General features: G+C 41.0%; 1 protein-coding gene across 1 annotated transcript; it reads right to left on the bottom strand.

Moving 5' to 3' along the window:
• Positions 1-6: 6 nt before the first annotated feature.
• On the bottom strand, positions 7-12072 carry LGALSL (galectin like). Its single transcript, XM_042446653.1, has 5 exons — positions 11879-12072; positions 11138-11209; positions 10819-10907; positions 10135-10312; positions 7-1451 (listed from the first exon to the last, which is right to left on the bottom strand). Exons 1-5 carry the CDS (start codon positions 11909-11911, stop codon positions 1308-1310), a joined length of 516 nt encoding a protein of 171 aa, XP_042302587.1. The 5' UTR covers positions 11912-12072; the 3' UTR covers positions 7-1307.
• Positions 12073-16518: the final 4446 nt, after the last annotated feature.

Here is a 16518-nt window from a genome sequence, read left to right as displayed (position 1 = left end):
CAACCATGTCCGTAGCCGCAAAGGGCTAATAGTCTGCAAACATACAATTGTACTCTCAGGCTCTAACAAGGCAATCCTATACAGGACTAGTCAAACATACATCCCACTAAGTTCAATGGAGTCTATTCCACATACGCAAGTACAGGATTGTAGAATATGTGCACCAATAAACCTATTAGTTCTGATCTACCATTTACAGCAGAGCTACAACATACTGAAAGCAGTTTCTGGTGAAGACACAAGCAGACCATGCTTTTGTGAACTGTGAGGGCACCCTAAGAATACCACCAACGGCCCAAAGACAAACAGGACATACTTCCAAAATGATATGTTAACATTTGCCCAAAGAACACTTGTACATTCAGAAAGTTTACACTTTGCTGCTCTTAAATTTTAGTAATATTGTTCAATTTTACTCTTAACACACTAACACAATGAGTATCAATAAATAAACTAGAGAAAAGCTTTTAAAAATTGTATTAATATTACATTGTGCAAAACATTTAATGACCTACATTCTATGCACATACCCTGACTAAAGTATGCAGCCAAATCCAGAAGCCATTATTCAGTTTACTCTTTCTTTGGCAACCAACTTTCCAAGGTAAAAACAATAGTAAATGGCAGCCATCCAGCACACAATTAAGCACACTGAAGTTCCCCTGATTCAATGGGACATGTGTGCTCAATAATATACTGGGTTAAGTCATTGTGTCTGACCAATCATGCACCATCCAGATCCACAGAACCTTTGCCACTGGTTCACATGAGACCAGCATTAGGCACCGAATAATGACTTCAACATTTGGCCCTCTTTTGTGATCTGTGTTACACTTACACTAATCCACTTAAGTGCAGGAGCATCCCCCCCCCCAAAAAAAAAATCAAATCCTTTTTTTCCTTGCTTTTTAGTAAAAGTTTTAGCACTTGGTTTCAAAAACCGCCTTTTCATTGGGAAGATAAATAGCTTATACAGTTTAGACAATAAAGTAAATCTTTCAGGATCCATTATAACTTGATTATCCAGCAGGGGTAGAGTTTTTCTTTTTCTTTTAGTTCCAAAGGAAGAAGAATGGCTCAGTATCTATTCATCATCAATCTCTTTCTTCATCAGGATAAACATGACTTCATTAGGATGTTCTTTACTGCTTATAAGGAAACTGTGATGCCTGTGTATTAGGGAGGTGTTCTAGCATCACTGTCACTGTTCCTTCAAACAGATGCTGGTGGCACCTGAGCCAATCTGGAATCTAAAATTTTGGTTTTTATCTTTTTCCTGTTTTGTTCCTCTGATAAAAAAAGTGAGTTCAGCCAAGTTTAGTAAGTTGGAGATCTCCATTTATCTTTATCGTATCAATAGCTGACAACTTCTCAACGCGATGGTAAAAATCAAAAAGCTGGTGTCCGTCCACAAATATTCTAAAGCGAGGGTGCTCACAAAGTATTTCAACCTGTAAGAAATAAATCATGAACTAGGATCACAAATTGAAACAACATTTCACAGAATTTAAACACTGCAAATGTGAACACTGTTATTGATGCTATACTGCATTTATTGAGAGTGGGGTTAGTTGGATTAGATCAGTTATAGTTAATCTGATCCTATGAAATCCAGTCATGAGATTACACAGTTATAGATCATAGCCACTATATCCAGAGTGTTATACCTGGACCTAAAAGACCCAAGGAATATGGAAAAACAAATGCTGCTTGTAGAATCTTTGTGGCCAGCCATTTTCCCTCAGTGCCAATTCCATTTCTGCAGCATGGGAGTGAGTACCATTTCAAAACCCTGCTATGAGCATGTATTCAGTATGTAGATGGATTATTTGCTCATTAAATGTACAATATAAATTATCTTTATATCATCAAATTAACACTGGTTTAGAAATGACAAAGACTAGAAACAATTGATCTCCCAATGAATTGACAGCAGTGCTCACAAACATTCCAAGTCAAAACATTCATAGAAATAAAAAAATGCCTTTAAAAATAAATTTGGTTCTTTTTTTCATAAGTCTGAGACTGTCACATGGACATTATTATTCAAAACAACTATAGCACTTGCAAAACACAGTCCATCTATTATTCACCTTCCAAACAACTCTATGAGTTAAGACCATAACTGTTCCATTTCTCAGATAAGGAAATTAGACAGAAACCCTGTAACTCAATAAAGGTAACCCTATGGTTTGAGTGTTGGACTATGACTCTGGAGACCAGGGTTCGATTCCCCATTCATCCACAAAGCCTACTGGGTGACCTTGGGCAAGTCACATGCTCTCAGCCTCAGGGGGAGGCAATGGCAATCTCCTCTGAACAAATCTTGCCAAGAAAACCAGATGATAGGGTTGCTTTAGGGTCGGAAATGACTTGAAGGCACATGGCACACACACCATGGCTGAAGTGAAAATGACCTGAGGCAGTTTAGCTGCTGAAACAGCTTGTGAAAGTCTGGCCTAAAAGAAAAATTGTCTCATATATGAACTGCTTTAAACGGTTTAGAGGATGGGTGGGATATTATAAATAAATAAATAGATACAGGTCCTCTGACTCCAAAACTACACTTATCCACTACATTTCTATCCTTAATCCAGCCTTACTCTTAATCTTAATTTAAAAGAATTTAAGGTTTGCAGTTAATTACTTCAGCACTGAACCATAAAGGGACCAAATAAGAGTTACCAAATTGTGTTGGAACTCTAAGTATATTACACTGTGTTAAAGCACACAAAACATGTTAACACCCTACGCTGCTCTTTGGAATAACAAGGATTGCCAAGTAATTTAGGCTGAGCTAAATCAACAGTGAAAAAATAAAAACTACATAATTGTGTATTTTGTAGCAGAATACAGAACACACACACATTTTGTATAATACCCTAGTGAATATCTTTGCTCATTGTATTCCAGCCACCACCACCCATTTCTATTCAAATGAACAGTAAAAGTTCTAAACATTTTAAGAATAGTTATGGCTAGGTCCACAAGGAACCCTCACAGCCTATCTGGTTTATCTAATTTTAAATCCGAACCAGTTTTTAAAGGGAATTACTTCAGGTGTTTTAAAAACATGTGCTCCTTCAGATCAAAAGAGTGAATCCCCTTCAATCTGCCATTCTCATCCACAGCAGTTGTTTTAAAGACAGGAGAGAATTATTCCACTGTATTCAACAAAAATGGATAGTTTCAAATTGATGTCACTTGTGGATATAAACATAACACTCTAACCTTCAGGATCTTATGTCTGTGAAACCCCAGTGAAATAAAAGGCATTATCACAGATCTTGCTACCTCAACAAGTTTAAATTAACATTGGAATGTTTATCATTTGATGACTGCAATATAATGTGATGACTGGCACATATATACACAATTATGGCAGACCAGAGACACAGCTGTTATAGCACTCACATCACTTTAAATACAATGTACTTTTCATCATGGCTGCAAAAGATATCCCTTACCAACAGGAAGATTAAACCATGTTCAAAATGATGATCCTAACCCGTTTTGCTTTTGCCCAACACATGAACACAAAAAACTGTCCTATACTGAATCAGATAACTGATCCATCTAGTTCGGTTCAGGAGTATGAGGAAAGGATTTCCCATTTGCAGGCCTCATGTTTTAATTAGAGCATCACAGCACACTGCACACAGGGCTGCCTCTGAAGACAGTTCAGAAGCAGCATGCAATAAAATGACTGCTAAATGGATTAATTCACATGGAACATATTGTTCCAGTTCTGGAAAAGCTACATTGACAACTGACCTGTCTCTGAGCACACTTCAGTGTGCTAGTTCTAACTAGGAACAGTTATGGACCAGAATACCTAAAGGATGGCATTCTCCCACTTAAACCTCTCTGGCCATTATGATCATCTTCATAGGACTTCTGCCATATAACAAATGAAAAACCAGCATGGAATTCAATTCCCAAAGAGGTTAATTTGCCATCCTGATTCTGGCTGTGTTATGAGCCAGATTTAATGTTGAATTTTAATGGTCTGTTGTACTTAAGAGTAACTGTTGCTGATTAGTTGTTGTCACATTAACTGCTTTTATAATTTTTTTATATCTTTTCCTTTGTATGGTATTTATCTGACAGCATGGAAGAAAGGTGGCTAATAAATATTTAAACTAATCTGCAAAGGCAACAAGTAAAGATTTGTTTCTTAATCAGCCAACAAATCAAAGACCCTATCCATTCCATTATGAAGGCCATATTAATTTACAGTCTCAAGGTGCTTCAAGAGCTTGCAAAATGTATTTTGTACATTTTGGTTGATCCAACAAAGGGAATCATTGTTTTATGAATTTTGGAGATTATTGTACTTTGCTACATGGGCAACACAGCTACCCCTGGATATGTTTTCTGGATGTAAGTTACAGTATTTTAGCCACATCAGGGCAAACCAAAAGAGAAAGCCAATGGATTTGGACTTGATCATTTGGGGTTTCTACTCCCAACAAAGGTAAAACATTTTTCTTAAAAAAATTGGATTACATTTGGCATGTTTAACCAAAGCAGCACCTAAAATGTTTCTTAATGTGAAAACAAATCTTTAAAACTCCAGTGCTCTCTGCCTAACAAAGAAACATGGAGCTTCAAAAAGGACAGAAGCAACTTGGATCTCAAGACGAACATGTCTTTTTGTCTTTCTAATGGAACTTATTTTTTTATTATTTCCTGGACTACCCATGTGGCCAGAAGGACTGTGGACAGCCATATCTTGACAAAATGCAGGCTCATGACTAACATCATCATAATTCCCCTCCACCCCAGTATCATTTTTACCACCTTTGCCTGATGAAGAACCCATTTGAGCTTTGAAAGCTTGCAACATGGATTTTGTGCATTTTGTTTGTCTCAATAAAGGTATCACAGTTTTGTGGATTTTGGATGTTATTGTACAGTACAATTAGATTGCCCTTAACTATGGGGAAAATATTCCTAACATTAATATGGTAAAATACATAACGTACAGTGCATATATGAAAAAGGATATATCTACATTGCAAGCAAAATCCACAGTGTCAGAGAAAACTAATGCAGGAGGTGGCTGTGGTCTTCACTTACATTGACAGCTATCCTCATCTGACCTCAAAAGTTCATTTTCCCACTTACCCTATATTTTAAATTATACTCTCTCCCCTGTTTCCATAAGTAGGTAGAATAATAACAACAAGATGCTAATAATCATTATAACCTGTTTTTATTATTACTTTTATTTGAGAACTCAACCATCTGACATATGGCTAGATCTAGCTGTCCTACCAGTTTGTTGTGGTTAATTAGAGTTAGCTTCAACTCATGAATGAGAAATTTCCAAGATCCCCTGATCTCAACTGCTCTGCTCAGATCTAGACTCAGGGACATGGTTTCCTTTGGTTGAATCTATACATCTGGTGTGTGGTCTTCCTCTCTTTCTACTGCCCTCCACTTTTTCTAGTACTATTGTCTTTTCTAGTGAGTTGTCTTCTTGTGATGTGGCCAAAGCCTCAATTTAGTCAACATGGCTTCCAGGTTTTGCTCAGGCTAGCATACCAGACTAGAAAGCACAAAATCCCAGGAAGCAGTACACACACAATTTAGTTTCCCCAGGGACATTCACAAGAATTCAGGTACACGTACACATGAATTCAGGCAAAGGTTCACAAGAATTCAGGTACAGATTGTAAAGGTAAACCTAGAACCAGTATAAGACCCACTGGATAATATCCTACATCCTCAGACTTAACTACAATGATGGAGCTTTACTGTCATAGTTAAATCCTATGAGGCCACTGCCAAAAACTACTTTCATGCCTTGGCAGTGCCCTAATCAAGAGTTTTGAAGGCACTCAATCATGGGGCATATTGAGAACAAACCACTGGAGAGACCTCTCAGGTAGTGCCACAATTGCTTGTTTCCAGGCACCCTGCAACCAGAAAACCACAACAAACACTTCATAGCACCTTGTAATCCTTTGGTTGGGGTGCTGCTAGGTTGGTTTGGAGGGGTCACATTTGATCATTAACAACCATAAATGTGATCCCTTGCAGTTAAGACAACATAAATCCAGCTTTTCAAGAAGTATGGCATTGTTCCTTATGCTGCACTGTATTCTGCCACTGTCATTGAAAGCACACTAGTGCTACTAAATAAAGGGAGAATCCTGTACATGGAAATGCTGAGTATTAAAATTGTCCAGGGCTGTTTCTATAAACAGGGGTGGACCCAAGATAGATCCCCTGCCGAAAGACGTTTGCCCTCTTCCCCAATCCCAGGCCAATGGAAATGTTTTTAAAAGTATCTGGAAAAATAGGAAAAGTAGTATTTAAAATCAAAAGAGGGCTATGATTACATATGCCAGTCTGGTTTCCCAGCAACAGAGAACACCACAATGGTCACCAAAATTGGGAGTTAGGGCCAAACATGATACGGTAGTATATGCATGGTTACATTTATAGCCTCCTTATGTCAAGGACAGGGTTTAATCCTTCACTCCCATGTTTCTGCTTCAATAAAAATGCCCCTACATAAACTGTTCGTTTGCTCTGTGAGTGGAGATACTTTTAGCAGATCATCTGAAGGAAGAGGGGGATGAATTTTTGTTGGTTCTACAATGTGAGGTCCAAGTTTTGCTTGCTATTTTTAAAATGTTGGGCCTGAACAGACAAGCCAAAATAAAGCCTCTTCAGGTCACTTTGGAGGTATGTGGTTTAAATGACACAGGCATCTTAAGAGGCCAGAAGGTGCACCAAAGCTGTGCTCCAGTCCTTAGGACTGGAGCAAGGCTTTAGCACGGCTTCCGGCCTCTTAGGATGCATGCAGCATTTAAACAGCATACCTCCAAAATGACTTGAAGCAGTTTTATTTTGGCCCGTCTATTTGAGCCCATAGAAACATTAAATGCAACCCCACATTTAGATTGTCGATTAACCTTTAGGCTGAAACAAAGCAAGTGACCTCATAAAACCTCCAAGTAGGTATGTGTTAAGGAGTATGTGTGTGAACGAGAGGATGCCAGATTGTACTCTTTGGTTCTGAAGCCTTTGAGGAACATGCACTCCCAGATGCTAGGTGTGTGTGTGTTGTGTGCCTCAAAGTCATTTCTGACTTTGGCAACCCAAAGGTGAAGCTAGCATGGGGAATTTCTTGGCAACATTTGTTCACAGAAGGTTTGCCATTGCCTTCTTCTGAGGCTGAGAGAGTGTGACTTGCCCAAGGTCACCCAGTGGTTGCATGTAAGCTGGGAATCGAATCCTGGTCTCCAAAGCTGTAGTCCCAACACTCAAACCATGACACCATGCTGGCGCACATGGTTTGTGGTGGTTTGACAGACCACTTAATTATTCCTTATTCGTTCCACAAATCAAAGCAGATAACATAATTCATATCATCTTGATTTTAAAATCTAGCTGAGTTTAATTGTTTTTATATTTTTATTGTAAACTTTTAAAATGATTTTACCTATGAGCTGCCTTGGGTCCCTTTCTGGGAGAAAGACAGCATTGAATTGGAATAAATAAATAAATAAATATGTTGACAATACAGTGAGCTCTTGGTATCGGCTGGGATTTGGTTCCAGGACACTCCATGGATACCAAAATCCATGGATGCTCACGTCTCATTTAATACAATGGAACAGTAAAATGTTGTCCCTTGTAGAAAATGACAAAATCAAAGTTTGCTTTTGGGAATTTATATATTTTAAAAATATTTTCAAACTGTGGTTGCTTGAATGCGTGGATAAAAAAATCCATGGATACAGAGGGCTTACTGTATTTTATTTCAGCACCAGCATCACAGTGGAAACCAGCATTTTATTATGACAATGATAGAACTTAACCCAGATTGTGGAGAAGGTTCTCTTCAACAGATATAATTTTAGCTGATGAACCCAACGTTGGTGTATGCCTTCAAGTAATTTCTTACTTATGCAACCATAAGGCAAACCTATTACTGAGTTTTCTTGGCAAGAATTTTTTCCAGGGGGGTTGCCATTGTTTTCTTCTGAGGGTAAGAGAGTGTGAGGCCTTGCTCAAGGTGACCCAGTGGGTTTCCATGGCTGAGCAGGGATTCAGACCCTGGTCTCCTCAGTTCTAGTCCAGCTCAAACTACACTGGCTCTCTTCCTAGACCAGGACCTTACTAGTCAGTTTGATAACCTGTTTCTCATAAAAATACTTTTGATCTCCATTGTCAGAAAAAAGAAAAAAGACAATCAAGTACAAGGTCAAATATACTTCTGGCAATTCTGCAGATATCTGTGGACCATGTGAATGAAGCTCATTTGAGAGCCTGTGCCTTAGAAGTATCCTTTTCTGTCCCCTCTTTTAATATCTTGCAGAAGCTTGCTGGATGATGTATTTGGAGATGAACAGGGAGTAGACACAAGCTTTTCCACTCACCCTCACAGCTAATATAGAATCATTTGATATGCTAAGTCTCTGTATCTTAAACAAGTTCTCATACCAACTATCTTAAGGGATATTTCTGCATTTATTTGCATACACATTCCACTGAAAGGGATGTACTGTGAATAGACATCTGTGCTTGGGTTGCTCTGTAGGTACATACTCAGTTTAGGCCAGGTCCTAACCCTGTGACCCTCCTAATCAGATTTGCATGCTAGTTTATGTGTGCAGTTCTCTTTAGCTAGGTTGGATCTACAAAACATAACAGTGAGATATACAGCTACAAATACATTTTCTTTTTGCCTTGACCTCTCTATCTTCCTCTCTGAGATTTTCCCCTCAGAAACCCATGCCTGAAAGTTGAACAGCAATATTTAAAAATAAAAAGTGTCAAGTACATTGTTTTAATTTTAAATAATGCTTTTTCTAATTTTCCATATCCTTTTTAAAAATTAATTAAGAGGGTAAATTACAACATACTTTTGATTTTAAATACTACATTTCATATTTTCCAGATCCTGTAGATAGATAGATAGATGCACACACACAGAGGCCTCACCCTCCCATCATTTCACAAAAGAGAAAAGGGTGTATACACCTTAACAGAACCAATTAAACTATGCATTGTGGATGGGTCCTGCATTCATTTATTTGTTACTCCTGTGCCTCTTAAGACATCCACCCAGGGAGACTCTCCACTGTTGTGTGTGGAGGCATATCAACTAACTAAAACACTGAGACACATTATAGCCAATAAAACAAATAGCATGGAAACAGGACAAATGAGTATGTGAATTCCGTGGCAACCACTCGTAATAGAAGCACATTTCTGACACTTTTAGTTTATGGTTTTAATAATCAAACCCAGATACTTTGCTATACCACTAAATATTACCAGCTGTCAGTTCTGTAAGTTCTCATAGCATCCCTATGTCTAGAGTTCCTAGAACTGTCAGAATATCATCATTATTATTATTATTATTATTATTAATCCACCAAGCAGTGATATCTTTATTGGCCAACCGAAATACACAATATACTTGTTGCAAGCTTTCAGAGCTCCAAACAGGAGAAAAAATAGAGATGTTAGTAAGACGTCTGCATTTTGTTGTTTATGTCCTTAGTTATGATGGTATGGGGGGGGAGGGTTATGGGGAGGCCAGCCTGTTAAAAGATACACTCCCTATGCCATCTTAACTAAGGACAGAAACAACAAAATGCAGCCATCTTACTAACATCTCTAATTTTTCTCCTGTTTGATATGTAGCATCTTGCCTGATGAAGAAACCAGTGGAGCTTCGAAAGCTTGCAACAAGTATATTGTGCATTTTGGTTGACCAATAAAGATATCACTACTGGGTAGATTTTTGTTTGAATTTACTAAATGGCCAACATAGCTACCCCTGCATATTATTATTAATGTTTATGTAGTGCCATAAATTTACATGGCGCTTTACAGGCATCATCAAAACAACATATAACCTGCTAATGGCGTTCAGTCATCACAAGGAACACATGGCATATATATCACATTCCTATGCACAGATTAAAATCAATAAAGATACACTGTTGAGCTATTCTGATGGGCAGGGATACTTATTGCTCAATATTCTTTCCAGCATGCATATGAATAGTAATAACAGTAGTAGTACTGTAGTAGCAGTAATCATAAGTATAATGGGCAGTTTATGAAGCATACATGGGTGTCTTGGGAACTCTTAGTACTCACTCGAAAGGGCTGGTCAGGGATAAAAGGGAAGTATGGAAGAGATGACTGTTCTTCTCCCCATTCGCCAGATACGCAAGAATTCCTGAGGAACTGTCTGTCTGAGAATATGGCTTTCAGTTCAATAGCTACATCAGCAGGCGGATCCTCTGAGTCGCCACACGTAAGGCTGATGTCAAAACTGTAATGGGAACAGTATATCTCTCACTCACTGAAAACAAGCAACCAAATCCAAGGAGTAACATACTTGAAGTCTAAGGCTATGCAAATAAATGCATCTTAACTGGAACTGTCAACAGCTGGCAAATAATTATAGGCCACGAAGGCTAGGTTTCCTGCTTGATGCCCCAATCTATTTCTCTCTTGCCACCATTTGCCAGGTTACACGGTTCTCTTCTCCCAACCCCAACGTAGAAACCAACCCAATTTAACAAAACACATCATGCATGAAACAACAGGAAAATGCTGAGAAAGGAGGATGTTGGCTCTCTCTGTGTGGGTCTTTTTTGGAAAAGTCCCCTCTTTGGGTCAAAAGCATTCAATATTTATGACTGCAGACAAAAATAGCTGCTTTCTTAATGTTTGGCAGGGACATTCTTTCTGTGGGAACTGAGCTTCCTGGGCCTGGGAAAGAATCGACATGAGAGAGAGGAAGGGAGGGAGCGGGCACCTGGGATGCCTCCTTACCTCTCTGGGTTGAGATCCACAATGCCCATGACCAAGATCTTCTTGCCTGGCCTCATGCCTCCTCTGATGTGCCCACAGAAGGGGACGATCTGGAAAAAGGATGGCAGGGATTGAGCATGAATGGCCTCTTATGTAAGAAGGGCAGCAGCAGCAGGGAGGGAAGGGAAGAGGGAAGGGAACAGGGGGGAGCAGAAAGAGATCACTGCTTGGTGGATTTTTGTTTGAATGTACTAAATGGCCAACACAGCTACCCTTGCATATTATTATTGTTATTATTATTATTAATGTTTACGCAGTGCTATTATAAATTTGCCCTTACCAGCCGTGGGAAATAGACTTCTGCTTGGACTGGGGATCCCAAGGAGTTGTTCAAGGGCCCGTCCTCAATTTTCTGGGAAAAGAAAACACACAAAGAAAGAATATATATATATATATATATATATATATGAGATAGATAGATAGATAGATTTTATATATAAATGAAGAGGCTTCAGGTGGAGAAATGCCAACCCTCCCCAGGGAATTGGAGAAGGGAGCAACCCACAGCAGGCCAGTTTCCATTCAAGTCAGAGGGGGAAAGAAAGAGGAGGAGGCAAGCATCCCTGTTTCCCCTCCAGCCCTTTGCCAAAACAAAGGGTGTTGCCTTTCCTTTCTTCCCCCCAAACACACACCTGGAGGCTAACAGGGCCCTGGGTTGGCACCCCCCTCAAACCCTGCCCCTTCCCTGCCCCACTGCCAGCCCTCCCAGACCCCCAGCCTCCTTCTCTTTTGCAGTCAGCCAGCTCTCCAAAGGCAGCCCTTTCCTTTCTCATGCAAGACCCCCCCTTTGCTTCCTTCCTCAGCTCCAAGAGGAAGCCCCTTCCCATCCTCACAGCAGCTCTTGCAAACAGGTAGCCCTGTTTTGGTCTCCAGATGCAGAGGCACCCTCCCTCTCCCTTCCTTGATTCCTTCCTTCCTTCCTTCCAGCCCTGATCCCTGCTGCCCAGGGGGACCCCCCAGCTCCAGAGCCTTCCTCAGCCTGCTTCTGCATCCCTGGGGGAGGCAGGTGTCCCTTCCTTACCATGGTGTCCCTCTCAGCCACGGACCCCGCCATCTTGTCGGATGCAGAGGGAGGAGGGACAGAGGAGGAGGAGGAGGAGGAGGAGAGCCCCAGCCCAGGAGCAGAGCCTGGCTCAGGCTTTGCTGGCAGAGAGAGCTGACCTGCTGCTGGCTGCTCAAGAGAAGGAGGAGGAGGAGGAGGAGGGAAGGAGGAGGCAGAGGCAAAGGAGGCAGGCAGACAGGGAGCAAGGAGGGGCGTCACTCTGGAGGTGCAGGGGGTGCAGCCCACAGCAGGTGACACCCTCAAAAAAGGGGGGTGACACCAATGCCCCTCAAACACCTACCTTTGGGCAGAAATGGGCTGTGGCTGCATTCATCTGCTTCCCTTTAACATGCTTTAAGAGATGGGGGGAGGGGGGGGGAGCTCAGTGGGAGAAGGAAGGAGAGGCCCCAAGATTTATTTGTTTTTAATTTCCAAAATTTCAATTTTTAAAAAATTAAAATTTGATTTTTTTAAAAAAAAATTATTTTAAAATTTTCTTGGAAAACCATTTTAACCAAACCTTCACTGTGGAGATGATCACCCAAGGCACTTACCGCGCTGGAATCGTTGCCCGGATGCTTCAGAAGCGCAGAGGTGGGATCATCAAATCATCGAACCATAAACTCGGAAGAGACCACAAGGGCCATCCAGTCCAGCCTTCTGCCATGCAGAAAATCACAATCACCGGTCACACTTCTGAAGCACCGCTGAAGCATGTCCCGCTTGTCTCTTGTCGACAAATCGTTCGCGGAGCAGCCATTTCTGTAATAGCGGGAAGTTCCGTTATTACAAACATGGCTGCTCCATGAACAATTCATTGACGGGGGAAGTGCGGGATGCCACAGTGACGCTTCTGATGCACAACTGGCGATCCCACCTCTGCACTTCAGAAGCATTTGGGCAACTATTCCAGTGTGGTAAGTGCCTCGTGTGATAATCCCCTAGGTATATGTAAAGACGTTTATGTAAGAAAGGAGAGGCCCCAGAATTTTTTAAAAATACAATTTTAAAATTTAAATTTTCATTTTTAATATTATTATTATTATATTTATTTATATGCCGCCCTTCTCCCAAGGCTGGGACTCAGGACGGCCTACGACATTTTAAAAAAAATACATCATGCAGTTAAAAACATACAAAAATAGTATATTAAAATAGAATTAAATTACTACAATAATTAAAAGAAATGCAATGCTAAAATCAGGTTTGAAAATATTAAAATGCTTGAAATGCAACAATATAACAACACCCCATCATCTGCCTTAAAAACTTTTTGTTTTAAAAGCCTGTCTAAACAAGTAGGTCTTAGCCTGCTGGCGGAAGGATAACAAGGAAGGGGCCATTCTGGCCTCCCTGGTCAGGGAGTTCCAGAGTCTAGGGGCAGCCACAGAAAAGGCCCTCTTCTCTTGAGCCCCACCAACCGTGCTTGTGATGGCGGTGGGATGGAGAGAAGGGCCTCCCCTGAGGATCCCAGAGCCCTGGACAGCTCATATACAGATATATGATATGCCAAATAGCCTGGATCTGAGCCATATTTTTGTAATTGAAATTTTACAATTCTTTTAAAATTTTCTTGAAAAATATCCCATTTTGACCAAATCTTCACTATGTATATGTAAATACATTTAGGTTGTGCGCATGATGGTGTAATTTGAAGGTATAATTTTAATTTTGCTAGTTGTTTCTGTCACAACTGTTAGCAGTATGTTCAGTGCTATATGGGAATTACAATTTACAAGTAACATTAGTGCAAAAAAGCATGCCTAAGGATTCTGTATGGTGTGAAATGGGAGAAGGTCAATGGCAGGGGGGGGTGACACCATGAGTTACCACATTGGGTGACACCAAGCCTAGGGACGCTACTGGAGGAAGGGAGGGAGGATGAGGTCCTTTCTTGCCAGCCTGGAAAGGAGGAGGTGGTGAGCGCCACACCTGCAGGGGGACCAGGCATGTCCTCCTTTTCCTAGACCTGTCCTCCATTCCCACTTTCTGTCCACATGGGAATTCCAAAGGACCCACCCCCCTCAATTTATCAGCAGGGCTGTGAAGCACACATTCTACATTTCTAGGAGTGTTTTGAGCTCAGGGTGACCAGGCATGTCCTCAATTTCCCGGACATGTCCTCCTTTCCCAGACGCACCCTCCATCTTCTGCCTTCTGTCCAGGAGGGATCCGAGATGGTCCTCCATTTTCAGCGGGACTAAGAAGTGTGGGATTTATATTTCCACCACGAGTGTGTTTTTTGAACTTTGTATTTGGTCCCTTTTTCTTGAACGTCCTCCATTTTGAGCAGTACTTGATGGGTTTATATTTCTTGTTTCGAGCTTTTCTTTAGGAATGTCCTCCCTTTTTTCTTGGCAGTCCTTCATTTGGCAGTACCTGGTCTTCCTCTGCAGTTATAGGGGCCTCTGGTCCCCCTTTGCCAGACACACACATCAAGGAAAAAGCCCTGCACTCTGGCCTTTGAGCAGGACCTGTCCTTCATTTCAACCTTCTGTCCAGGAGGGATCCCAGCATGCCCTCCATTCTGAGCATGGCTAGGAAGCATGTATGTACTGTATATTTCTAGGAATATTTTGAGCTCAGGATGATTGGGCATCCTCCTTTTCCAGGACACAGCCTCCATTTCAGCCTTCTGTCCAGGAGGGATCCCAGAATGTCTTCCATTTTGAACAGGACTAAGAAGCGTGAATGGCTATTTACATGAGGGTCTTGATCTTTTGTGTTGTTATGTCCTCCCTTTTTCTGGAATGGTCTACATTTTGGGTTGCCTTGACTTCCTCTGCTGAGGTCATAGGATCTCTAGTTCTCCTTTGCCAGGCAGGCAAGCTAAAGAGAAAGCCCTGCCCTCCAGCCTTCGAGCAGGGTGACCAGTTGTCCTCCTTTTCCAGGACCTGTCCTCCATTTCTGGCTTCTGACCAGGAGGAATTCCAAAACGTTCCTCCATTCAGAGCAGGGCTAAGAAGCATGGATTTACATTTCTAGGAGTGTGTTGAGTTTTTTCTTTGGGAATCTCCTTCTTTTTCCATGCATGTCATCCATTTCACAGTGCCTGGTCCTTCTTTGCGGTGAGGACACCTGGGCACCCTTACCAGGCTGGGAAAAGGGCTGGTTCAGCTGGTAAAGCTTCTTTTGAGGCAGGCAGGAAGAAAGAGAGAGAATTAGAAACAGAGAGAGAAAGCCGGGTGACCAGAGATCTTCACCATAAAGGAAGACAAGGCACCGAGAAATGGAGGACAGTCAAGAAAAAATGGAGGATGTGCTCAAAATGGAGGGCATTTTGGAATTCCTCCTGGACATAAAGTGGAAATGGAGGACAGGTCCTGGAAAAAGAGGACGTCTGGTCATCCTGAGAGAGAAACAGACACAGAGAGAGGAAGAGGGAAGGGGTCCTTTTTGGCCTGGCATCAATGGATGACCATCCAGGGCCAGAAGAGGTGTGAGATCACAACCTTATAAAGTTTAGCTAACATGCCCTGGTTGATATGTTTTCAGCTCATCATTTTTTCCCACTGTTAATGTCGCTATTGTAATATTCCCATATTAAAGTTCTTCAAATTTACACCTCTCCTCCCAAAGGAAGTTAAAGCATTACTCCCATTAAAAGATTCAGGGGTAGCTGTGTTGGCCATAGAGCAAATCAAAAATCCACCAAACAATGATGCCTTTAGGCACAATTATATGTTGCAAGCACAATTACATGTTGAAGATGCTCCACTGGCATCTTCATCAGGCAAGATGTTAAAAACCATACAGCAGGAGAAACAATTGAAGAAGTCATGGGCCTGCATGATACAGTACATTAACAAAATGTCTCACAGACTGATCACAGTATGCCACCAGGCAGTCTTCTTCGGTTATGGTTGGAGGCCAAGATGTAACCATAGTCGCAGCCCAAACATTAAGAGATTCTGGGAGGTACAATTACGGCAGTCTACAGATTGATTCAGATATACTATATTTAGATTTTATTTGTTGTACCTTAAAAGATAATCATCTATCTTTAACAGAGGCTCAAACAGAAGAAATTCAACAGCCAAATTGGTGGAGTATTTTGTTTCCATGGGTTTGTTTAAATAAGAATGTCCCAAAATCTGCAAATTCCTTCATATCCAGAATAGAAAGAGCTTAAATATATTTTTAAAAAATGCAAGAGAAAACAAAATGGACAAATTTTCCCATTTCTGTGAAACTGCATATGCATCAAGTCATTGCAACACAGCTAACCATATTCTTTCTGGTCAGGTGTTAATGTCAGAAGATTACTTTTGTGTCAGAAGGCTTTGAGAGCACTAGATGTGCCATTGTATGCTAATGCATCTCTGTGCTTCTCTGGCATCTTGAAGAAAGAAATCTAAGTCATACTCATTTCACTGCATAAATGTACACTAGGAGGAAACTAGTCATATACATTTACATGATTGTTTCACCAAGGACATTATCACACGGGGGAAATTGGAAGATCAGTGCAGTGTGATCCCGGGTGCAATCATGGGGTTTCATGTTTTTGTGCAAGAGGTTATCACTAGGAATCGAAGTCAATGCTAAGTCCATTCAAACCCAATCCAGGGTCAACTGAGAGATGTGTAAATTCAGGGAAATACAGAATTTACAATTCC

Source organism: Sceloporus undulatus, chromosome 1 (genome assembly GCF_019175285.1).
Source record: "Sceloporus undulatus isolate JIND9_A2432 ecotype Alabama chromosome 1, SceUnd_v1.1, whole genome shotgun sequence".
Classification (NCBI taxonomy): Eukaryota; Metazoa; Chordata; class Lepidosauria; order Squamata; family Phrynosomatidae; genus Sceloporus; species Sceloporus undulatus.
This window is presented reverse-complemented; position numbering and strand designations above follow the sequence as displayed.

Coding starts and splice junctions, on each gene's coding strand:
- LGALSL (XM_042446653.1), bottom strand. CDS start 11,911: ATGGCGGGGTCCGTGGCTGAGAGGGACACCATG. Junction 11,210..11,878: donor TGGCTGAGAGGGACACCATG/GTAAGGAAGGGA, acceptor TTCTTTTCCCAG/AAAATTGAGGACGGGCCCTT. Junction 1,452..10,134: donor TCCCTGACCAGCCCTTTCGA/GTGAGTACTAAG, acceptor TATTTCTTACAG/GTTGAAATACTTTGTGAGCA.